Genomic DNA, 26,389 nt, shown 5'->3' on the forward strand with positions numbered 1-26,389 from the left:
TTTTTTTTTTGTATAATTCAGTGTTCATATAACAGTATTCGTTTCGAAAGTACTTGTTTCGACAGTATTTTCCTTTCCTATAATTCGATGTTCATAATACATGAAAGTAGTTGTTTCGAGAGATCTCTTCTTCCAGTTTGTGTTTGAAAGTTTCTTCCTTCCTTTGGAAGATCCACACATTTTTTTTGTATGAAACGGGAGTAGTCGAAAGACAAAAACTTTATTTCCCAAAAATATTTGGATATGCATGAGGGAACCTTAAGGCTTTATTAATTGTACAAAAAATATAACCACTTTTCATATTGCTGTAATTTTTATGTCACTCAGAGATGATACCTTAGACCTTGTCTAAAGGTGATACCAAATGCCAATCAAAGTGGCTTATTTTTCACTTCGTCAATTTTAGAACATACCACATGGACTTTAGTCAGTATGTCAGTTGTCAGTTGTCAATATGTTTGGAACGTCGAACGAATCAAGAAGCACATCATTTTAGCTTAGCATTATTTTACACTAAGATCTTCAACATGGCAGAGTCAACAGTAGAGTCGGGTTTTTTAACATTCTTTAGTAATTTGCTACAAGAAATATTCACCAGTCCTATTAATTTCACTCTCGTGTGTCTCATAGTGTTTTTAGTGTATAAAATATTCAAAAGTCGGCAAAATGATAATGAAATTCCGGCACCAACACCCCAGTTACCAAAAATGAAGAAGAGGGACTTTACTGTTGAAGAACTCAAAAAGTACGATGGTACGCAAGAGGATGGGAGAGTTTTGGTAGCGGTAAATGGAAACGTATATGACGTTACCAGAGGAAAGAGGTTCTATGGCCCAGGTAAGACAATAATCATATCATAATTTAAATTGATGATGTCATGAGCTTGATACTACATTTTGCGTTGTTGTTTTACAGGTCAAATGAGATTGAATTAATACAATTTCTTTTGGTGTATTTCAAAACTTATTTAAATAATAAAAATTAAATCCAAAAATTTTGCATCTGTTTCTAATCATATATTCAACTAAGAGATATCCCCCATTTGTAATATTTTCGTAATTATGATAATGAGGTTCAATTAGGGACCTAAATTTTGGAAAATTGGCATGATGCACCTTACTGACATTTTTAATTTTACCTCAAGTGTACATAGGTATCAGAATTAAGTTACTCTCAATTTTATTGAAGATTGAAAGTGGTTCTTATCAGTGAAAATGAAAAATGTTTTACTATGAAATTTTATAAAAAAATATTTTTTTCTCATTTCTTTGTGTCGATAGGTTCTGTGATAGAATTTCCATTATCTTGCATTAATTGTTAAAATAATGTCTCTATAACTTGAGTGAGTACATAAAATATGTAGATCATATGATAAAAATTGTTAACACTTTCATTATGAAAGGAAATTTTATGTAGAAAGTTGACATAAAATGTTTGGTGGCCACAGGTGAAATATTCACATTTTATGTAATTTTTTTATATCACAGATCAAATACTTCAAGAACTTCAACACAATAACAACTCTATTAATAATTATGAAAAGGTCACTATTTTTTATGAGGAATACCAAAAGGAAGTAAATGGACTATTGATTCTTACCTTGGAATAATCAGAATAAAATTGTATAAAAAGTTTTACCCAGAGAACAGTTATTAAAGTAACATTTACTTCGAATCTAGCACATAGGCATATATCTTTTACATTGATTTATTGAAAAAATGGATATTAAAAATAATTCAATTTTGACTCACCTTTTGCAACATCATATACCAGAGTGAAAGAGTTATGCCATTACATAAAATTATTTTATAAAATATGTCCATTTCAATTATACTTGGAATACCTAGTTATTGGGTCCACATATAAATATTATTTGTTGAATATTCAAACTGTTTATAATGTATTGTTAATTGTACTAATATTGTACGAATTAGTTCTCATCATCATTAAAAAGAACAGTTGGGTTCATAATGACTTAAGTACCATTGCTTATTTTCATGATTATTACTTATTGTCCAAAATGTCGGCGATCTAGGTATTGTATTTCCTTTTAACAACTGGTAGAAGTGGAGAGGTGTATATTGTTAAACACCTTATTTTTACACCTCTCTTTTTCAAGGTGGTCCATATGCTGCTTTTGGAGGAAGGGATGCTTCTAGAGGATTAGCAACATTTAATGTAACTGCATCTGGTGAAGGTTATGATGACCTAAGCGATCTAAGTACTGTGGAAATGGATTCAGTTAAAGAATGGGAATCACAGTTCAAAGGTTGGTATTATCAAGGAGAAAATTAGAAATAATTTTTTTTAGAAGAACAAGTTGATACTAGAAACCGGTTATAGAATATTATGTATCTATTTTTTATGGTGTTGAAGGTATCAACTACCAATAACATTATAGTCTGGTTCACATGTACTCGATTTAGCTCTTTTTGGTGACATTTTTCAGCCCTGTCCAAAAATGATGACCAAGGTGTCATTCGATTCGAATTTTCGCCTAGAGAGTTTAAGGAAAGGTCCGAATACGCGCCGATAAAAATTACAAAAGTTATAAACAATTAAGTGAAAAAAAAATGGGGCTTTAGTGTTTTCTTGATATCTCGGAAAATTTTCAAAATTTTGGAAATTTGAAAAAAGATTTGAAAAGATCAATGAATTTGCATAAAAAAAGTCCCGACTCCCGAAACAATAGCTGTAAAAAATGAAAAAAAAAAATATCAATTAGTTTTTTGCCATGAGACATTGAAACAATAAGAAATTAGAAAAAAAAAATTGTAATGTATTTTTTATAAAATTATAATTTTCAATTGTCAATAAAAAAATAGAAAATAACAATTTTTTTATTTTGGCAACGGTAATCTATTTTTTTGCCTATTAAGGATAACTTCACCAAAGAAAAAAAAAGCAAGGGTTTTAGTTTAATTATAGGGATTTTTATATCAACTTTCAATTCAGAAAAAGTTATTAATTAACAAATTTATAATTAACGTTAAAATTGGGATAAAATTGTTTGACTGCAGATTATTGTTTATTGATGTATCCTAACATTACATGAATTTTTTCATTCCTTAATATTTACATTTAATATGTTTGAATAATTTTTTTTGTTTTTATGTCAGAGTGACGAAAGGCGCGCGGAAGCCAGACTACCCGCTTTTGGCTCTATTTTCAGGGCTCTGTAAAAATTATAAATAATCGAGATACAGTTTCGGGAGTCGGCACTTTTTTTACGCAAATTCATTGATCTTTTCAAATCTTTTTTCAAATTTCCAAAATTTTGAAAATTTTCCGAGATATTAAGAAAAAACTGAAGCCCCTTTTTTTTCACTTAATTGTTTATAACTTTTGTAATTTTTATCGGTGCGTTTTCGGACCTCCCCTTAAACTTTCTAGGCAAAAATATGAATCGAATGACACCTTGGTCGTAATTTTTGGACAGGGCTGAAAAATGTTACAAAAAAAAGTACATGTGAACTAGACTATTATATCTATTCCCAGTCCCCTCAGCCATTAACATATTCTGGAGAAAAAAGTATTTCCCAATAATTTCAACTCCAAAAGTTTTATTGCACCTTGTTGCCTTTTTTTTACTATGACTATCATTGAATTTGCATTCTTTTATTATTGAGAAAGGTGAGCTGTAAAACAGTGACCATTATGTTTTTTTAATATTAGACTGGCAGTGCCTTTTGAGGACAGTAGCTACAGACATGTCCAAACCATTAATTCTCGACAATTTGAGTTTTCTTGGTTGAGTCAATTTGTTATATTCAGACTCTAGAGTGATTTTGATTGAATGTAGTCAATTGATAATGAAAATAAACATACATTGATGTTTGTAAACAACATATGATTCAACTTATGATCATGAAACCATCAAAAACTTGAAAAACCAGTCACAACAAAATAAACCCTGCTGTAAAAAAATCCTGATTTCGACTTCATCATTAAAATTCACCAGTTTTATGATTATGAGTTGAAGTTGTCCTTCTTGGGTCCTTTCATTTTAGATAAGTTTTTCATTTCATTTTTTTTCAGTTAATCGTTGAAGGGTTTTCAATTTAATTTTTGTTTTTTGTTTTGTTCAAGTTTGGTAATTAAAATCATTACATTTTTATAAATGAAATTCAATGCAAATTATACATATGCAATGGAATCGGCCGATACTTGATGCAACTCCATAACGTATTAAAGTAACACTTCATTTTGAGATTTTCAACTAAACAGTTTTAGAAAAACGCAACACGTGTTTCTCTATACAATAGCTTCTTCAGGTGTGTCTTCTTCAGGCGTGTAAAGACACGTATAGCAAAACAAGTGTTGAGTTTTTGTAAAACTGTTTTCTTGAATATGCAAATTATACTTAATCTGAAAAAATCTTATTGGCAAAGCATTAAGTAATTTAGTCGATTTGTTCATTATGATATGGTGCATTATCGATCACCACAAAGCTTTTTAACGGCAAATTCGGAATCAACTATTGTGACACCCATTTCTTATAATTATTGAAATTCATCTTGTTCTGATAATCACCTGTACTACAATTTGATTTCTATCTAAACTGAGCATTAGGCACTAACTCAATTTCACCACCTGCATGTATTATGATCAGACATTGCCCTTTACTAATAGGTTCTTTTAGACCTTCCATGGTATAATCACTCCAATTTTGGTGTATAAATAAAACTAGGAGCTTCACAGAATATTGAAATTTCTCAGTTTTAATGAAAAATTTTTCATTTTTTTGTTTATTTGTTGTATGATTAATTTTTCAAGAAGGGTAACTACTACTTTAAGCCTTCTTAATTTGAATATTCTGAAGAAATGCTTCAATTACTAATTCTACTATCTGTTTCGGATTGAAAAAATTTGAGAAATCAGTTTACTTCAATAAATTTTATTCATTGACCGTCCAGTAATCCTTTTATTGAAAAAAATCATTGAATAACACTTCATATGCATATAAAATAAGAAGATTAAGTATTCAAATGAGGGATAGACGATTTTTTTGAATAAAACATGTGAAATATCAGTAATCACTGTTTTATATTTGAATTTCAAATAAGGTAGACGATATAACAACAATTTTAAATATATAGGAAGATATACCATTCTTGAATCAATAAAATGTACTACATTGATGTACTTATTTGAACAACATATGTAGAGTTTAGAAATAATCAGTATGTCTAATTTGCAAGTCCCACCGAAAAAAAAGAAAATTTTCATAAATGAATAATTTTCAACTATCCAATGTCTCTGTTAATGAGTCAAGAGTATTGGAATGATTACTTTGAAAACACAATTTTTGGAAATCACAAGAGAAAAATATTTGAAAAAAATTTTAATTTCAAAGAAATGGTGAAAGCTCTATAATTGTTCAGGTAACTTGGTGAAAGTTCACAGACAAAGATATATTCTGAGAAATCCAATTGACAAAAATCAGTCAAAAACATTTTATGGGCAGTATTGTTACATTTCATGGGTTGTCACTTGTTGAGAAAATTGCTTTTATTCCATAATATTTCACCAAATCTGTTTGCAATTTGTGTGCCAGTAAACAAGTAATTGTCATATTTCACTTTAACTTCTATTGTTAACTGTACTCCCTTACTCATTGCCTGTCATGCCTTTAAGCCACCTGATGCTTTCATTATTCTATTGTCCCTTTGTGTATCCTATGAACCTTTGTAGAAGGAAATTTACTGTCTCTAGGGAGAAATTCTAGGAACCCAATGATATGCATAAAAGGTAGGTTAGAGAATTCTAATCCTAAAGAGTCATGTTTGGGATAATTTGAAACACCATGGAATAGAAGTACTGTTTCTAGACACTAAAGAAAATTAAATTATTTTTTTTGTAACTATTATTGATCACAATACATTGTCATAGGTCAGGATTTTCACAATGCGAGAAATCACATAATTTTGAAATATAAAGGACAGTAACAAAAAGATAATAGTCAAAATGATTTCAATTCGAATTCACTTCAAATTCAATTGGATAAAACAAATGACATTCTGATGAAACCATAATGATGAGGTACATATTGGACATTAATTTTTTGGGTCTCTTTCCATACAAAGAATTTTTAGGAATTCAATTCAAAATTCTTATGATCTGTAGTTTAAAATTAAATTTTCAGCTCATGTTGTCTTGAATTTAACTTAATGAAAAAAATGTATATTCATTCTTGTCTTCATCTAAGGAATCATTAAATTCGGTTTTGCAAATTGAGATGATAGTCACCAGGGGAAAAACTGCTACTGTGTACCCTTTTAATTTGTGTCAAGAGTGCTTAGCTTGTGGAAGAATAATGATGATTGCAGAAATGGTAACATCCGAAAAAAAAATTATACTTTGAAAATATAATGAAGGGCATTGTTGGTAATTTTTTTTCATATTCAAGATTGATATTATGGCTTGTAACATCGACTTTGTTCATAGCTATCTAGCTTCCTCAAAGAAAATACTTACATAGCCATCAATAGTTCTTTCGGATACCTTAACCATGTTACCCAGAGATACATATTTTTTTCAACTCTCCATCATACGTTGATAGTCTATTGGAAAATAACACAAATCCAAAATTGTTATTGCTGATGATATCATAATTTATGCTTCCAATGCATATTCTTGCCAACAACATGCGGTTTTGTATTTTGATGGAAGATCTGTAAAAAATCGGCTAGATGTGATCAAAAGTAACGCTACAAAAACTCGGGTACCAGTTTTCTCTAAGAAGGTGAATATGTTGTAACCAGACATTATAATGTCAGGACACAGAATTCTGGTAGCTGCCTTGATTATTTTGTTGACTGCCAATTTGGATATCAATATGCTTTGTCATAATTACTTTACCAGAATAGCGAAGCCCCAGAAATATGTAACACTATTTTGAACTAGAAAGTTGTGCCCAAATCATCAATATTTAATGCTTAATAAAGCCTTTGGAATATAGTTCTCACATGTGGAGCTCCGCCCCTTATCATTTCCCCAGGCTGAAAAAAGCCATCCCCATGATTGGAAACCTATGCATTACAAACAACTTCGACAACCTGGAACATTGAAGAAAGATCGAAGAGTTGTTTCTTTTCTGACTCAACCCATTTGATTCCACAAAAAATGATAAATGTGACAAGTACGCGACACCTTTCAGAAACTCGTGTATCATTTGGAGAACAACACACTTGTGGAATCATTTTTCCAAGACAGTTTTTCCAAATGAATATAATCTACATCTCCTACAGCGAACCTTTTTTAAATAATTATACTATAATTTTTCTGATTACAAACTACACAAGGATTTTTAACATGGCTTTCTGAAAGTTTCTAAGGCTTTGTAGGAAGGTGATCTGGCCTTTGGAATATTTCTAGATTTTTTCAAGGCTTTCGACTGACTGGATCACTCTTTGCTGTTTGAAAAGTAAACTCGATATAAAGTGAGGAGAAATGCACTATTGTGCGTAAAGTCAAACCTTGAAGGACGGCAACTGAGAGAAAGAAAGGGAAGTCTGACCATCTTTTCGGAAGTTGTCGAAATAAAGCTAAGTATTCCTCAAGGCAGCATCCTTGGCCCGCTACATATCATCATTTTCATTAATATAATTTTCAAATAATATGTGTAACATTACTGATGTTGAACATCTCTTTTTTAACAAACAAATAATGGGTGCCTAAATGAATGATACTGAATCATTCTTGTGGGTCTTGCAAAAATGGTTCAGAAATAATAAATTAGTTTTGATTCACAATTAAACACTTATTTTATAGATGTTTACATTCATACATATACACATACAACTTTTCAGAGAAGAATACAGTCCCAAATCTTTTTTTTGGAAAGCTGTCTGTGTGTCTCCAGTTAAGTAGGTAGTAAAATGGATAATTATTCATGATTCTGTAATAGCTACCTTTGAACTCAAGTTCTGTTTCATAAATTCAAATGAACTTGAACTTTGTTAACAATCAACGTAAGCTATAAATAGTTTCTGTACTATTGGACAGTTTCACACGAGTGTGACGTTTAATGTTTGTGTTTGCTGCTTGTGTCTGAACAAACCAGTTGAATTCCATTTCAAATATTTGAAATTGAAACTAGTGTTATTTTGAAAATGTAAACTACATGTTATAGTATTGACTGATATCTGAAAGGTTGAATATTTCATCAAAATGGTCATGACGATTACAAAATGTAATTTAAGTTGAACATTATTGCATCTAGTTATGAATAATCAATGGAGTTTTTTTTTTTTAAAGACAGACCACTTTAAAACATTTTTATGTCTTAACATTTGTCTTTTATGTCTTAACATTTACAATTAATTCGGAGCAGTGGTGTATATAGAATCTCGTTTTGTGAGGACATCTTTCAGTACGTAATACTATGAATTGAATTTTTTATATTATACAGGGCTATTCAAATTCGACTCTTGAATGATACAAAAAAATGTTCCTCGATTTTTTGTTTTTGAAGATGAAGTAAGATTTCGAAAATTAATTTTTTGTCTTTTTTTTTTATTTGCAGTTGTTAAAAAAAAATTCAACATAAACTTTGTGTAGGGTAACAGAATACGTTTATAGAATTTTTATATAGGGTGACTTCTGACTTGAAAGTTTCCAACACAAAGTTGTATTTTTTGTAGAAGTTTTTTAATTGTGAATGTTTAGGTAATACGAAATTGAATTCTATTCAATATTTGAATACACGAGGCATCAAATAACCTGAATGAGTTGGTATCCTAACCCTCTATTCCCAGTAAGGTTTTTTACGCAATACATTTGTCTTAGTCACTCAGGTGTTGTTACTTCACTTATGCTATCTCCTTTCTGTTTATTTTAAAATAATGAAATATTTACACATCATCATTGATAATGGTAAATGGATAATGTCTGTTAACAGCTGATAAAATGAGAAGATTAATAATACTCTTCAAACTTTCTAGATATACCCTACAATGCATCAATTTTCATTCTAATATTTAATTCCTAATTCTGTCAACAGGATAAGGATTTAGGTTTGGAAAGTTTATTGAGAATTGTCTGTAAACAATGTGTCTTTCAACAATAAAATTCAGATCTTATTAGGTTAATTTCAAAGGTTTTCAAATGTAACCAAATTTATGCTGTTACATAATTAAGTTTTATCAAAAACTACACCTCACGATTTGTGTGTGTACATAATTATGTCTTTCAATTCAATTCAGTTTAACATATTTTGAAAAAAAAAAACAATGAAATACAGTCAAATATGGAAATTGGTTTCAGAAAGTACATTTTAAAAACGAATTCAAGGGTAATAGGAAAAAAATGCAAATTATGAAATTCCACTAATTAGATTTTTTTCAATTGATATTTAAATTTTGTAATGGAATAGTGCTTCTTCATTTTGTCTGGAATTGAGTTATATATAATCATCCCATCCTGATATATCGACTTATTTCCAAATCTTGTTTATATTTTTATTTTTGACAGTAATTTTGTTTGTCTTGTGGCATGATTATGAATATGTCCAATTCAAATAAAATTCAGTTTATTTGTATCATTTCAAAAGAATGAATGAAACAGCTTATTTTTGAGTTTATAGAGTGAATTTAAGTCTAATAAATAGTGTCCTTTATATAAGTTTAATGTTGGTCGGGAATATGGTAATTTATAAATGCTTCTGATTATTTTGTTTCATAAGGTTTTTAGAGGTTGGATAATAGATTTACTTGCTGTTCCCCAAACAGAAATGAGAGTGCAAATGTGAATAAATGAGACTAAAATAAATATATATAATTTTTTATTTTATGGGTATACATTTTCTCATCTTGTAAAAAATTCCAGTAGGAGATATTTTCTTTCTAATATTTTCAATATGTTTATTCATGATAACTTCTCATCAATGTTTAAACCTAAAAATTTTGTTGTTTCTGTGTATTTAATAGAATTATGATTTAGCATAATCAAATTATTTGAAATTGGGCTTCAATTTATGTTCATTAAGCTAAATGAGAATTTTATGCAAATCATTTTTAATTTTTTTGGGTGATGACATCACCCAAAGACGATAGTGGATACTAACAATTCTTTAGCTATTCATTTTAATTTGATTTGTTCTTTCAGAGATTTCAAATAACATATATCACATGAGACAATGGAAGTCTGAACTAGTAGAATGCATATTGTCTTCTATTAAGCAAATAATTTTAAAACCACTAAACTCTATGTTTCAGTTACGGTATATTTTTCAGGCCTATTTAAAACTTGAGATGAATAATCAAGTCTGATGAAGCTATTATATAGTGATACACATGTTGTGGCTTTGAAAATTAAAGTGTCGAATATGTTCATTATAGATTTTCATCAAGTATCAGTGAAATAAATAAAAATTGGTGACATTACCGTCCAATATAAATTACTGCTGTTTGTATTTTCAAATAACGTGTCACTACATTGTCAATTACATCTTGATGACGTGATACATTTTTTTTTATGTTCATGATACATATTTTCCTAGGCACTGCAAATTTATTATGCATTGATTATTTTCACAGAAAAATATGATTTCATTGGAAGACTACTTAAACCTGATGAACAACCTACCAATTATTCAGATGAAGAAGATGAACCATCAGCTGCTGGTGATAAATCCAAAGACGATTGAAATAAATCGTTTGTAAAAAAATTACTTTCAAGATAAAAGGCTGAAGCGGGATTTAATAATCCGTTGTTAATAAATTCGGCATGATGTCATCATGTTCTACTAACACTGTTCGACTAATATAATAAATTTCGGTTAATGGCAACAACACACGTTTTTTAAATACTTTTTTCTCACTAAAATTGGCGTTTGAAGCATTTTATATGATGAAAAATGTCAGTTTATTTTTGAGGATTGAGATGATGATTTTTTTAGTTTAATTTGATGACATCTTTCCACTAAAAAATGCACTTGATTTCTTATACATGTGAAAATAACGTTGACAGTTTCTTACGTTTACGATACATTAAGAATATATATTGAGAAATTTTTTAAGTTCTTCCATACTTTCTAAGAATGACGATATCAGGAATCGAACTGCAAATGTTATGAAACGAAATACTTTCGTTTAAATGTTGTTTAACAGCTACATGTTTATTGATTATATGATTTTATTACTTGCTTGTAACATTCTTCAACTACTTATGATTACAAGTTGTAATTTTTATCTCACCAGCTTAATAAATTATGAACTTTTGATGCCAGTACCATTGAAAAGCATTTTTCATCTAATTTTTTTTTCGCACGTCTCGCAAATATAGTTTCACTATTTTAACATTTGTTCATGTCAATTTCTGTATCAGGATTATTTTCTGTGAATTATATAAAAAAGTGAGATTTAAGAATTTTAAATGAACAGCCTGTTGGGTTTTAAGATATTTTATATTTTTTTAGTGTTTTTCTTAAATTTCTGTGATACATCTAGAGAGACATATTTCAGACTTACTTGCATAAAAATTCCAAATTATGAATTTTTCATGATTAGTTTATACTTAGAATTGGGTGTGGTTCTATACTCTGGTGTATTTGTATAATTATATTTTTTGTGAAAATTGTTTTGGATATTTCATTTTCTTTTAGTCTAATGATATATGAATATATTTTGAAACAGCATATAATTAAATGTTTGAAACACAAGGCAAATGTATTTTTCTTTTGGGATTGCGCAGGCTTCAATTGTGGGTGATTTGAAATTTTCAGAAGCAAAGACTTACTTTGGTACCATGAAACAATGCTTCATGACGCCTAGAATCAAATTTTCAGAAAAATTGTAAAAACTAGCTTGTTGAATGTGATAATTGAACAATGCATTTACTGGAAATTTTATTTATAAATCAAACTAGGGGTATCTTCAGGAATTGAAATCTTCAATGAAAATAAAGCCCTTCAAAGTTATTGTGTCATTTTGATTAATATTTATTCTCAGCTCTTAGAAAGTGTAAAATTTATAATTTTTTAGGGCAAGGTTAGTTGATACCTTATTGAAATTAGATTTTTTTAGTTAAGAGTGGTAGTTATCACTTCTCATGTGGTTTCGATGACCTTGGAACATCATTTGCAACTTTTCGATTGCTTAAATTGGATATGGGTAGAAAATACGTGTTTGATATAATTTCAATGATTTTTTTCGTTGAATTAGTATGAATAAAATAAAGTTGAAAGCGCTAGTTTAAAAAAAATATTTGGAAAAATCGAATGAATTCTGATTTTTTACCCAGTCTATTTTTTAAACTTTGCTAGTTATGTAATAAATATTGATAGATTTTTTTAACTTTGGAAAATGTATGAATATAATAACCCACTAAACACTGAAACTTGATACCCTCAACTACAACTGTCTGGCCCTTGCAAATAAGTGCTTGTAACACAAATTCACATCTTTGCAACGCAAATTCAACTATGTTAATTTTGTGAAAACTTGCATTTAAACAGATATCTGGTAGTTTTACTGATAATTGCAAAGTTAAGCTTTAGGAAATTGCAGAAATAATCTTATCACATTTAAATATTTCCTTTAAAATTTCTTAGATTCATCCTAACTTCATTGTAATTTTGCTCATCAAATCTTTCAGTAATCATAATTCTGACGTCACTCATCGCCCAATTGTTGACTGTTGAGGTTTGAAAGAATTTTTGACCTCACTAACTATTTCTATGTTTAAAGCTTCGATCTCTTTCAATCATGAATATTGAATTTCACAGAAATTACATACTTCATTTTGGTTATCAGTAAAATAAGCACTAACTTCCTTCATAATATCATTACGAATTTTTGTCGCTGGAAGAGAAATTCCGTTCTTGACACGATGACAGTTTGTATTCAATCATCCTATGATTGTTAATCATTGTAAAAACATCAGAATTATTTGATGTAATTGGCCGACATCTGGAAATCCAAGATAACATTTCAAGTGACATTTCATCTTGAGTGCCCTGTGTGGAGATTTTGTGATATTAGCAGAGCATTTGACTGCTTGGATCATGATATTTTGATAAATCATCATTATGGTGTAAAATATAATGCACTGTCATGGATTACAAGCTTTCTACAAAATCGTGAACAGTATGTATGTTTGAGAAATGAGCAATGTAATGAGTTCAGGGTTACGAATTCTACTTCAGCTGACATCAACAAAGGTATTCTACAGGGTTCTATTTTGGGCACAGTGTTTTCTCTGTTATATATTAATAATGGGAAAACTATGTGAAAATGTTCATGTTACAATGTATGCAAATGATATATCCACTTTTGTGTTGGATCATTTTGATGAAACGCTAACACGCTGTAATGAACTAATCCGATTTTTGGCAACGTGGACATATGACAACTCACTATTGTTCAATGTAGATAAGACACAATATCTTGGTTTTCAAAATCGTAAAAATATGTACAAAACTCTATCCCACTGTAAATGATATACAAGTTTCCACCCATGTCGAATTTTCAGGAATGTGCATTGATGAACATCTAGATTGGAAAGTACTTTGTTAGAGTTTGATATCAGCGCTTCATTCGAATTGCTATCTACTGATAAATTTGAGAACGGTATTTACACATTCTCAATGGCTGATGGTGCCTTACACATAAGTGGAGAGTCATATGCATTCTAGTGTTTGTTTCTGGGGATGGTCATTCACGTCTTGGAAAGTTTACACTGCCCAAAAAAAAATCGGATGCATCATGAATGTGCTAGTAGTGAGAGCTGTGAAAGTTTTTTCAGCAAATATGAAATCTTATCACTTCTATACTTATGTATTTCTGAATTGTGTTTTTATATTTTCATCAAGTGAATACCCGTGCTCAAAATCACTCATTTACCAGTCTGTAAAAATAGAGTACATTCTGCTCTTCTACTAATAATGGCTTATATGCATTCAATAAATTACCAAATAAATCTAAAAATTGTTTTGTCATTGATTTTTAAAAAGCAACTTAATAAATTTCTTGTTACAAGTTGTTTTTATTCAACGATGAAGTTTTTTCAAAATATGTCTCATAAGAATATTGTTACCAATATTGTTACCAATATTGTTACCAATATTTCTAATATGTTTAGAATTCTTAACAGCGAGTCTTTGTATTCTATAGTTCTGAATGTGAAATTGTTTGATCTTCATTGTAAGTTTTTTCTCAACCATCCCAATTAAAAATTTTGTCTCTCGAGAGATAAATTATTATTATTTCCACTGAACAGTTTACAAAACCATAGCACGTTTACTTCGTGTTCATAGTACAAAAAAAAATGAAAGCAGAATTGCATCTTTCGGTGACTTGAAGTCATAAGAAGGAAATGAATTCTTTTGTATTTTAATGGCATCCGAAATGATGCTACTGAGGAGATTGTCCTAAAAATTTCACACATTTAGAAGGCTGTTACGGACCTCTTCAATGGGTAGGATTGGTCTTCAATTGAAAAGCGAGTGCATACATACTACACACTCAGCCTGTCTCTCACAAAATCATAGGTTTTCTGGTGGGCGTTTTTGTTGTATTTGCAATATTTGACAGTTATAGTTTTCAATTTGAAAATACTGGAACTCGTGTCAGTCAGTGACTGCCTTTAAAATACAACTGACAATACAACTGAATGACAAGTTCTTTTTTATAACTTGATCTTTGAAAAAAAACCAACGTAATTGAGATTGTTTATGAAAATGTATATAACAATGAAATAATAAACATATTTTGCAACAAAGCATATAAAACCAGGGCATTTGCCAGATAACAATAAAAATGTACAATTCTTTTTCATATAACATTATTTCGAACCCTTTAGGATGTAAAATACATTTACAAAAAAAATAATCACAATTTAGTGGAACTCTAAGCAAATGTTCATGGAATTCTTACCCCACATATGGACAAAAATGTCTGCCTATTCCTAAGAGATATAACAGGTACGAGTGTATAACTTAATTGTATGTCTTTAGTGAAATTTTCAAAATATTCGGAAAATAAGGTGGAATCCATATTTTTTGAAACAGAATAGAAAATGTTCAAGTTGATCACGGATGTTGTGTCATGCTCATGGTCTTGTCTCAGTTTCTGTATTGTATAATCCATCGCTTCCTTGAAAACTTCACTATTGAAAGGGGAGTCTTCCTCGGGATGACCTATACGACAAAGTATTGCTGATACGTTATTCTCATGATTCCAACGTCTGTATATTGAAATTGTATACTTTTCGATGCATTTTCCCCTTTCTTCATCTGAAACGGAAATATAATAAATTGAAGATGAATATAAAGGAGGTCCCACTGGAAACCGCCTCAATTTGTATATGGAAACAGACAAAGACGATATTGGTAAAATACAAGATGGCGGCACTTACGGTTAAACTAAAAGTGACAATTTGCATACTTCAAGTGAAATACTCTATTCTTGGATTCTACAATGATTTTACATATCATATCCTATACATTTTTTACTATTTGGGAGCTGTCTGACTTGGCCATTTCTTTCCAAGTCTCTAGAAAACACTGTTTCCCCTCCCATCTTTTCATGACGCCCATTCCAACAATTTTGTTTCATGTACAAGTTTGTATAGGAATGTAAAAACTTGTATATATGTGAATATTCGTGAGCTGTCTCTGTCTCTTTGTTGCATTACCTGCAGTTGAGATATCATTCAAACAGCCATATTTTGTTCAAGTGTTCTCTAAATAAAAAGTTTTCAGTGAGTAGCCGTATAATTATTCTGAGCTAATAATTGTTGTGCTGAAGCAGTTCTTCAGTTTCTTTTTCAGATGGTACAATTTTCCATATTCATTCCCAGGTTTCTTTATATTTCTTGCTGACCCATTTCTTGATCTGTTCCCATACTATAGATTTTGAGACCCTCACAGTTCTTCGCCTATGTTTCCGGAATGTCCACGTACCTAGTCAATCTATTCCGATCCACCATTTTCTTCAAATCATCACTGCATTCCCAGAACAGTCTCAATATATCACTTTTGGGTTCATCAATGTCCCAAGAGCAGCCTGGCTGTCTGTAATAATATTGATCCACTCATTTCCTTGAGACCTCAAATCAATATTCCTTATCAGGTGTTTCTGCCTAGCATATATTCAGATGTCTTCATTAACCGACTTTTCACGATTTGCGACTTTAATGAGAAAGTATATTGCGGTGTAATGTGGTCTGTGAACATATTTAATGTTCAATCCCTGATATATGTAGGTTGTTTTGTCACTGTCTATCAAACCGAAGAATATACTTTGATATTCAGGTTTTCATATCAAAATAACTTTTACTATAGAAAAAATGGATTGAAGATTACTAGTGCTTAATTTCTTTGTTATATTTTAATGTTATACAGTGTTATCAGTAAAGTCTATATCATAATATGAAATGCATAGTCATATGTAATGTTTCTTGGATTATTAAATTCATTCATTCATTAGTATTATTCATCAAATTTGAATTTTTTTGTAAATTGCACCATCATTGCACAATAAAACTCAACACCATCTACATGAAACTTCTTAGAAAAGACACTTTAGGTACATTTATTTCTAGTTTTTTCTCGGAAACTACTATATCAAATTACAGAAATTGGGACAAATTGAAAAGAGAAATCAATAACCTTTCAAATGAGATATCCCTTGACCCCTGATTCCATTAAAATTTGAGAGTTGGATTTCAACTAGTAGGGGATTGGAAGTCACAAAGTTGATAATTGGCATAAACTCCATTTATGAGAAATTGGCCTTGATTAGTTCTCACTGGCTCACCCTATATTATGCAGGGCTATACACTATAAAGAGCTAGGAGTGACAGATGTACTACTAAATGCCATTTACCTGGAAGAATTGCATATATTTTGAAATAATGTAGACTGAGTAGAACATCATCATAATCAAACCCAAATTGTATAAAAGTCTTTTGTATAGAAAAAATTAATGATGATTTTCGTCATTTTTAAGAAGAGGCTACTCATAAACTGCAAAATTCAAAAATACTAATCAGTGAACGATCGAAAATACTGTAATTCAAATAATAAATTATTGCTTATTATACCAAAGCCACAAAAAAGTAATAATAAATATTGGATAACGAAAGATATCAACCTATATTAAAAAAAGCAGTAAAATAGGTTCATTTTATTAACACAGAAGATGCAGTGGAATCTATTTCTCCTAATTTTTACTTACAGTCAAATTGATTGTTATATTTATGAGCCCAAACATGCCATTCTACAGCAGCACTCTTTGGCAAACCAGTTACTACCACATATTCAACTATTGCATTGTTAGTTTTTTCTTCCCATAATTTCCTAGCAGGTTCTACGAAGGCGACATTAGAAACATAACAAATACCCTGCAAAAATCTATTCTTATTATTAGTGAAAGATCAAACACATTTTCTTCATACAAAGTTACTTTAATCTTGGTAACGATTCTTTTAGAATAGAATATAATTCATTAGATTTTGCTCCAATACTGACCTGTACTACATTACTCAAGTTAAAATTTGAATCCACAGCCTTTAGCAGTCTTTCAAGATGTCTCAAACCCAATCGACATTCAGCCTTTATTCCTCCTTTGACCAGTTCCATGCTACCAGGTACTAATCCAATCTGTCCCGCTAAAATTGAGTAAAAATCAAAATCACATTCAACTACAAAATGGATAATAGGGCAGAATATGAAGAAAAATATTTTAAATATACTGGATCTCCCAATAGTGCATATTTGCCTAATATATCGATAATACTGATATACGGTGTGACCCATTAAAAGGATTGTATATGTACATAGTTCTTTTCTATCCGACCACAACTATCAACATGTTCTTAATGTAAGATATCACGAGCTGAATACTATGATAAACAATTGTAAAAAAATTATGTAAATATTGTTTTAGTATGACCCTTCTTTTCATTTAAGAAAAATACGGATAATTAAACATTTAATAAAAGTCCAAGATGAGAAAATGTTTTGAACACGGTAGTAGACATTTAAGAGTGATTATTGTAGTTCGTTTTATTTGAAATTTAAAGTACTGAATAGGTATTTCTTCAATTTTGAAAAACACCAATTATCGGAAAACTGTTAGAAATAACATATAACATGGGAATTTGGAAACACTTATAGTATGTGAACGACAATAAAAAAAGTTAATATTTGACAATATATCAATGATATCAAAAACATAGTTGAAAGTTTTTAATATATTTTCTTATGATTCAAATATTCTAGTACTTATGGCGTCTGGCTTGCATACCATGAAATCATGAACTTCGCTTTTGGAAATAATTCTAGATCTTACCTAGTTGAATGAAGTTCCTTACTCTTACAGTCTGACTATATGGGCCAATATTTGCAGGAGCCCAATGGGATCTACTCTGAACATGCATGGTTTGTCTGAAATTATTCAATTAGGTAGAAACAACATGAAGGTTTGAAATGTAGGGGATACTTCAAACTGAATATAACTTTAATTGACTTAAATTAAATAATCATAGATTCCTTCATTATTATTTTTTTATCCACATTTGTTCCTTCGGATTATTTATCTGAAATGTTTATTTTATTTATTTTGCTCATGTACTATTAATTTATTAGAGATTTTTTGAATAGTTCGCAAAAATAAACAGAATTTGAATACTTGTCAAACATAAGTGAATGATCGAGTCGTAAGTCATCAAAGTCTTGATTTTTTTGCTGTGATGAATTAGAAATAAGACAGTCGTTTAAAAAAAAATAATATGTGCCATATATACCTGTTTTTATTAATGTTTCTCTTGTATGTAATTTTAGGTGTTTACTTACTCTGTGTATTGTAAAATCATATATTTTATGTACCATGACATTGACTGTATACATATAATCGGGTGTAAACCTGTTTGGAATGCAGTTTAAATAAAATCTATCTATCTATAAAAACCAGGTCTTGTCATTCAAAGCATTTTTATTCAAAAAACTATTAAAACCAAAGGCAATTTCAAAACCAAAACTAGCCGGAGTCAGAAACAACATTTTTATACAGTTTTACGTATTTCAAATATTTCTTCAGTTTTATTTGGAAAATCTAAAAATCATTTCGGTTTTTCAATAATGTGCGTCCTAGTAATAAAAAGACCATTTTTTTTGTCTTAGAACTTATTAGAGCTTGGAAAAACATCTACTAGAAAAAAACATAAGAAAAAAACACTTTTTGAAAGAGAGGCCTACAGTTTATGCTATTTCATAAACACGATAATGGCATACTTATGTACTATGTATTTATACATTAACTTACAAATGGACAGTTTTTGTATAAAGTAAAGTAGGTTGAAAATAAAATATTTTTGGAAAAAAGATACAAACTTCTTCCAAAATTGAAGTTTGTATTTACTGTAGTTGAGGCCGAACATTTTTTTCCAAAATGATGTTTCCTCTTGACAGATGTCCACTTAACAATTTTCAAAACCGCGATACGTGTTTCCCTATAGCATATCATCTTCAGACGTCACAATACTGACTAAACACATTCTGTGTTATGCTTTTATAGTAATTTGAATCCTAATGACTATTACTATCTGACATAGAAATATTTACCTTTCTAGGAACAATTCATTAAACTGGAGAATAATGAATACAAGTTTTAACCGAAATCTTATTTTATCTACTTTAAAAATCTGTCCTATTACCAATTTCCTCATTGCAAACTAAAGTCAATGAAGGAGAACAATTCAAAATTTGATCATTGGGCAATAATCCCAAATTTTTATATCTAACGATTTCTAAACATTCCAAAAGGTTGAGTGTTGAACCCTTCTCTTCCAAATGCAATACGTATAATCGTGATTGAACTCCTACCCTTCTTGTGTTCATTATTCTCCAGTTTAATAAGTTGTTTCTGGAAAGGTAAATATTTTATGTGGTAATAGTCGATAGAATTCAAATTACTATAAAAACATGACAAAAAATTTGTTTAGTCAATATTCATACTATTGTGAAGCGAAACACGCGTCGAGATTTTTTAAACTGTCATGTGGAAATCTCACATGAAAGTGCATTTTTGAATACGTTATAATGGATTTTCATCAAGTACCGATCAGTTCTATAATTTTTTTATGAAATAATGTAAAATACACATTTATACATCAGAACACATAATATTACTGTGGTGGAGGCAGAAACTCTCCAAAAATAAATAAACAAATGTTTCTGATGAAAATTATTCATATTTTGAATTATATTCTGTTTTAGTAAATTAAATAAATACTAATAACAACTTGAAATTTTACCTTTCAATGGGCTCATCACCCGCAGAATCAGCTGGCTGCTTCCACGATACAACCTCCATTCTCAAAGGACAATCTTGGCTGAATGGAACCTGAACGCATGCCCTAGTTGGAGGATTGACAAAATCAAAAGTTTCCACGTAAAGCTCATTCAGGGCCGCATACCGAGACATGTCGTTTACAAACATTGTTACCGAACATATATCTTTCACAGAATGGTTATGAAGAGAAAGTTCAGCTGAAAATTAAAGAATCGGGTACATATTATTGATATGAAAGAAACTTTTTTGATAAGTTTATATTCGTCAATGAAAAATTTCTTGTATTAGGTCGTTGAAAAAGTTTTGAGATGAATACAGATATGGCAACTCTAACAACATATAAACAGTGTTTTAATTTTATGAAAAAAATTTCAAGAATGGTTTGGTATAGCTTTAGTTTCTCTCCAATGTAATGACATCTTTGTATGGAGAGATGTCATCGTCTTTTTCTACTCGGACATAAACTTAAGGACAGTTGTGACTAAGTTTATTCACCATTAACGACCTTTACAAAAACAAAATACAGTTTTTATACTGGTCAACACCAAAACAACAAATTTTAACTAAAAAATACCTATATTACTACATCAGGACATGATAGTTTGCAATATACACAGACAATTAAATAAGACATTTAAATGTCTACGATATATAAGATATAAACATTTCAGTTTTTTGTTTTTTTTTTTCATATATTGATTAATATAATAACAGTACATTGGTCATTTACACAATAACTTTGACATCTTCATAATATTTCAAAAACTACACCTCACGATTGATCTCCACAAACTTTATTTGAAAAATATATCACATGTTTCGCTAGCATAGTAGCTTTTTCAAGTTCTTCTTGATTGATATAAAAATGATGGAAATGAAGCATTTGAGAGAAATTGAAGATATATAATTTATACTCCAATCGATTATTTATTTGAAGACATGACTCCGAAGAAAAATTTTCAGAAAACAGTTGCAGGTTGTGTCATTTTGATTGGTTTCAAGTAGTTCCTTTCACTCACTCTATTCTTCAGGAGGTAGTAGAGTTTTATTTTTCCATTTTTGATAGATGATAATACTATGATGCATCCTTTTTCAGAAGAAACAAACCGATTTGTATACTGTTTTCAGAAATATAACAAATTGACAATCCTGAACAAACCCACAAGGTAGGTGACAGGGATTTAAGTCAGTTATTGTAAATACCTACACCTTTGTTTGCAGATACATGAAATGTATGTTTGTTTGCAAATGGTCTAACAATAATTTATATCAATCCTGCAGAGTACCTGCCTGCACAGTTGAATTTTAAGTTCAATTCATTGTTTCTTGAAGCTTATGTGTATGAAATGTTCCTATCAACCTAAAAAGTGGTTGTAGCATCATATCCAGTGAAATAAATAAATGAATAAGATATGATTTGTTATAATATTAGGATATTTCATTGATATTGTTGAAGGTTTTGCAATGGTTTTCAGATCTAAATTTATGCTCCTCAGTGTTTTTGAATTTTTGCGGCTCACCCTGTATTTATCTGTAATGATAAAAGTGACCCACAAGTTGAAAAATTTGTAGTTGTTATATGAAGTCAGACTCAGATTAAAATGCATCTTCAATTCCACAAAACCAAATTCCTTCACCAATTGAATAACTGCTTCATTCATTTCTATGTTACATTTGATCACTTAAAATGATCATGAATCAATTAATTCAACAATCAAATAATATGTTGATGAGAGCACTTCCAAAACTGCAAATTATTCATCATGAAAAAATAAACGAACTCCTATTCAACAGATCTTGTATATATCTTCTAACAATGCATACCTACACTTTAAAATACTCATGGCTTCATTCATTGCTTCATAAGCATCTGAAGAAGTTCCCTGGATACCTCCAATCCACAACCATCCATTTCTACTTCTAACAGAGAGCGCTTTCTGGATGATATTCTCCGGAAAATAAGTGATGCTATTGATTGATGCGTCACCAGAACTAGTCTGTAGATCATCTGCAACCGTGAGAAAATCTACTTGTTAGTTGAAAAAAGGAGAGAATAAACACACCATCAAGCTATTTATTGATGTTATTACTCTTTCGATAACTTACCTATATCATCTTCTGTAATATCAAATGGTCCCTGCCCTTGGTTGGTTACATATCCATCACTATCTTTCAACGGCAAACCTTCTAAACGACCCTGCAAATCTAGGGCCGGCAATTTAAGTTCTAATTCTAGTTTCTCAAAAACAAGATATCCCACAGGTGCAATGGGATCATTAGAATGTACTACAACTTTCGATTCTTTGCTAAAATCAAAGTGGTGGCTTTTAAAGTTAGTTCTCGAAATAATTCAAAAACTCACATTACTATTCGACTCTTGAACAACGGACAGTCCAAAGTCAATGTTTCATATTCTCCCCCCTCTCCGCAAATATTAAGGCCATATTTTTCATGCATTGCTAACAAATGAGGTTGCATTAAGCTTAGAGATCTTCCCAGGTGTTTTGTTTCTAAACCTAGCGCGGCTACTTTAATTAGAATTGCATCTACTTCACACTTTATCATCTCATCTAGGAGTTCTTTCTGGTTTTGTTGCCACAAATATGCTAAGGGGATGAGGCCTAGTCTAATGCATCTAGAAGAATAAGAAGCTATGGTAGAGTGATACCGCAGCAGCTAATATCTTTCAATATAATAAATAATATTACACACTTACACGTTTTCTACCCTAACTCTTTGGTAATCTGACAATATTGCACCAACGGAAACTGCGTCAATTTCTATTTCTTTTAGAATTTGTTCAAGTAATAAGTACAAATCTTCAACTTCATCATTATCAGACGGCTTATAAATTTTTCCTCTTTCATTTGAAATTCCTGAAATGAAACGAGTAAGTATGTAAGTATATGAAATTTATTCACTCTTCACAAAGACAGGCAAGTGAAACATTTGGAAAAAATGAAAAACTCAACCTATAAATTTATTACATTACGAATGTATAGATATTACTTAGTATTTTTTAACGAAACTTTGACGTATTTTATATAATTTGTATGATCAAATTTGATTCAATATTTTTACTATTATCATATGTATGTACTTCCCAAACAAATTATTTATTTGAAATACATATAGTAATTAATGACATCATTCTAAATTTTAATTAATTTAGAAAAAAAGAGACATATCACTTATGAATGCAGTATATATTAGCTCCGGTTGTAGAATGAAAGATAAAATTTGCAGGTTAAATACTTACTCCTTTGAAGTTTGAAAATAATCTCCACAGAAACTATTTGAATATTTAACAATTTTCTGGTAGAAAGTTATTCCATATTTCATAACATTTATGTTTATTTTATTTTAACCAGCCACAATCTGTTCAGTCAGAAAGTTACTTTGAAATAAATTCAAGAATGTGTTGAAGTAACATCTGTTGTCACATGGTAGGAGACCAGATAATGAAAAGGTCAATAAGAAACATAAAGACTACTAGACAAAGGGATCACCTAATGAAAGAACTGAGGAACTGTTTCAATAGAGCACAGATGGCTGGATACTGTCCATTTGGAGGACATCTGAACAAAATAAGGCTGTATAAAGAAGACCTTAACTGCAGGAAGGAGAAAAAGAAATATATCTCATGATGTATTATGCAAATATGAAGCATTGTCTCATATTTGCTTTTCATTGCATGAAAACAAATTTTCTATTATTAGAAAATTATTTGGGAAAGAAAGGTTTTGGCTTTCTACATCTAAATCTTTATGCAAAAAATGTGAGAACCTTTCAAAGAAAGGAAAAAAGCAATTAATTTCAAAATAAACTCTTTACTTCTTTGCCTGATCTACACATTGTGGTAAAGAGTTTATTTTGAAATTAATTGATTACTTCCTTTCATTGGAATATTCCCACATTTTTTGTATGAAGATGGAGAAGTAAAAAGCCGAAACCTTTTTTCAATAAAATTATTCTCACCTAAAAATATACCCCTTTCAACATAAACAAGATTCATATGGCTGGGATTAAATCAAATAAGCTAATGAATGTCATTACGTACAGTCATTGACGACATGAGTAGATTCAACTTATTCGTGACATAAAGTCCTAATTTCATTCATTAATTGAGTGCTTCATCTTTTAATGTTATTCAGAGGCAATAAGACAAGTGTCTTATCTTGAAACATAAGATGTTCGCCATTGAGGATGAAAAAGTTCTATGTAAGTGAAATTTCATCTCTTTCATATATTATATTGTGTAGCAATCCTGTGAATGATATCTGATTCAATTCCATAACGAATGTTTGGAGAACAAACTGAATAGAAAAAAGTGTTGTTTGTATAATTCAATGTTCATATAAAAGTAGTTGTTTCGAAAGTATTTTATTTTTTTTCGTGTAATTCAATGTTTATATGAAAGGAGTCGTTTCAAGAATGCTTTTTTTCAAGTTTGTGTCTGCTATCTTCCTTTCTTTGTAGAATTTCCACATTTTTCTGTATGAAGATGGAGATGTAGAAAGCTGAAACCATCCTTTCCCAATAAATTATTTGTTTTTATAATATGTCATAATCAAACAGACTAAGCCAACCAAATTATTACAAACAATGCTGTAGATAATATCTGTAATAGTAAAAGGTATATTATTCTACACTATACATTATACACATAGTTATCATAATAGCTATCATAATGATAGCTCAAGACAATAATTTTAAATTTTTTCCATTTTGTCAGAAAGCTCTTGGAAATTTGTCCTTTTATACATGATTAAGATTGTGAATAAATGAGTAAATAGTTGAAATCAATATGGAGAAAGTTTTCCCCTTTTGACCAAAATAATGTATACTCTTAGGTCGAGAACCACAAGACATAATATATACTCCTGATCTCCTCACGAATAGGCCTATTCTGTCACATATTTTGGTTGGTTGTTTCAATTACATGCTTGTCAAAGGACAATTTTTCATCAACAGTAACATTTTTATTTCACTGATCTTTTTGTTCACATTCTTTGTTCCATTATATAGCACAATTCTTTATATTATTGAAGCGCCTTATGTGAATAAACTTTTTGTCAGACCTGCTGCTTTCCCCATTAACATATGATTAATGTATTAAATTATGTTCAACATTTCAACCCCACCACTCTTAATTAATTTATATAAATAGAACTCAACAAAATAGTATTGCCAAATGATGTGTAAGTAGTATTACACATAAAAAATTGATAACACAGTAATTTTAATTTTTAGAAAACTAAAATCACTTACCAAACGTATCCCTTTTGTATAATGGTAAATCCATAGCTGCAGCAATGAAGTCAATAGCTTCATGCCCTACACTTTGATACATAAAGCTATCTAACTCGGTTTTGTTATGTGGAACCAAGTTTGCTAGTGCTACAATTTGATGACCAGCAGCAATACACTGCATCATATTGAAGGTGCTGTCTTTGCCACCACTTATTAAGGCAACAACTTTCATGTTTGAAAAGGTTTAGGAGCTGAAAATAATTGCCTTATGATCGATTATGAAATAATGCAAGATATCTTGAATTGTTTATTTCATAACATAGAAAGACCTGTAGAAAAGATAAACAATATTATCAAAAATAGAAACATATTTTAAAATTATATTGACGCTACCATCAAATTATGTTTTATCAGAGAAAATATGTTTTATAAAAAGCAAATACCCACCAAAAAAGGATGATATCAACTATTCTTAAGAAAACTAAAAAAAATTAAAAAGAGTGAATATTGTAAACATAATTTTGAAAAGGTCAAATGTAGAACACGGAGTCACAGAATAAATACCTATATTTGACACGGAACACAAAATTACAGTGACGGAAGTTGCAAGCAATAAATGACAGGTAAATGCCATCTACTGACAATTCTTGATTTCTACCTTAACTTAACCTCAATATTTTTAAGCCTGTCCAAAAATACATATGTTGATGAGGGCAATAGCCAGAAATAAGTGTCCGCGCTTTGCTATCAATTTTATATTAGATATATAATTATTAGGTTGTTTCAAAAGTTTGGTCATTTTTATAAACCTACTTTGAACTGTGATATCTCAGTGAATA

The 26,389-nt window shown here is 30.0% G+C and overlaps 2 protein-coding genes across 3 annotated transcripts; one reads left to right on the plus strand and one right to left on the minus strand.

Annotated features, from left to right (window-relative positions):
• The first annotated feature begins 452 nt into the window (after positions 1–452).
• LOC111503163 (membrane steroid binding protein) lies at positions 453–11,580 on the plus strand. The gene is made up of 3 exons (XM_023157397.2): positions 453–837; positions 2,120–2,269; positions 10,539–11,580. The coding sequence occupies exons 1-3, from the start codon at positions 528–530 to the stop codon at positions 10,646–10,648; spliced, it is 570 nt and encodes a 189-aa protein (XP_023013165.1). The 5' UTR covers positions 453–527; the 3' UTR covers positions 10,649–11,580.
• Positions 11,581–14,662: 3,082 nt separating this feature from the next.
• On the minus strand, positions 14,663–26,129 carry LOC111503164 (uncharacterized). Of its 2 annotated transcripts, none has more exons than XM_023157398.2 (11): positions 25,998–26,129; positions 25,569–25,801; positions 23,014–23,173; positions 22,660–22,932; positions 22,404–22,603; positions 22,126–22,305; positions 20,260–20,494; positions 18,297–18,391; positions 17,474–17,613; positions 17,181–17,346; positions 14,663–15,235 (listed from the first exon to the last, which is right to left on the minus strand). In XM_023157398.2, the coding sequence occupies exons 2-11, from the start codon at positions 25,780–25,782 to the stop codon at positions 14,862–14,864; spliced, it is 2,037 nt and encodes a 678-aa protein (XP_023013166.2). In that variant the 5' UTR covers positions 25,783–25,801; positions 25,998–26,129; the 3' UTR covers positions 14,663–14,861. The 2 variants fall into 2 exon arrangements, with proteins under 2 accessions (XP_023013166.2, XP_074039400.1); XM_074183299.1 differs by having other exon boundaries at positions 22,126–22,323.
• Positions 26,130–26,389: the final 260 nt, after the last annotated feature.

This window comes from Leptinotarsa decemlineata, unplaced genomic scaffold (assembly GCF_025532065.1).
Source record: "Leptinotarsa decemlineata unplaced genomic scaffold, Ldec_3_MD MMD2_tig00026336_RagTag_RagTag, whole genome shotgun sequence".
Taxonomy (NCBI): Eukaryota; Metazoa; Arthropoda; class Insecta; order Coleoptera; family Chrysomelidae; genus Leptinotarsa; species Leptinotarsa decemlineata.

Coding starts and splice junctions, on each gene's coding strand:
- LOC111503163 (XM_023157397.2), top strand. CDS start 528: ATGGCAGAGTCAACAGTAGAGTCGGGTTTTTTAACATTCTTTAGTAAT. Junction 838..2,119: donor AAAGAGGTTCTATGGCCCAG/GTAAGACAATAA, acceptor CTCTTTTTCAAG/GTGGTCCATATGCTGCTTTT. Junction 2,270..10,538: donor ATGGGAATCACAGTTCAAAG/GTTGGTATTATC, acceptor TTATTTTCACAG/AAAAATATGATTTCATTGGA.
- LOC111503164 (XM_074183299.1), bottom strand. CDS start 25,782: ATGAAAGTTGTTGCCTTAATAAGTGGTGGCAAAGACAGCACCTTCAAT. Junction 23,174..25,568: donor ATACAAAAGGGATACGTTTG/GTAAGTGATTTT, acceptor GTTTCATTTCAG/GAATTTCAAATGAAAGAGGA. Junction 17,614..18,296: donor AAGGAACTTCATTCAACTAG/GTAAGATCTAGA, acceptor ACTCAATTTTAG/CGGGACAGATTGGATTAGTA.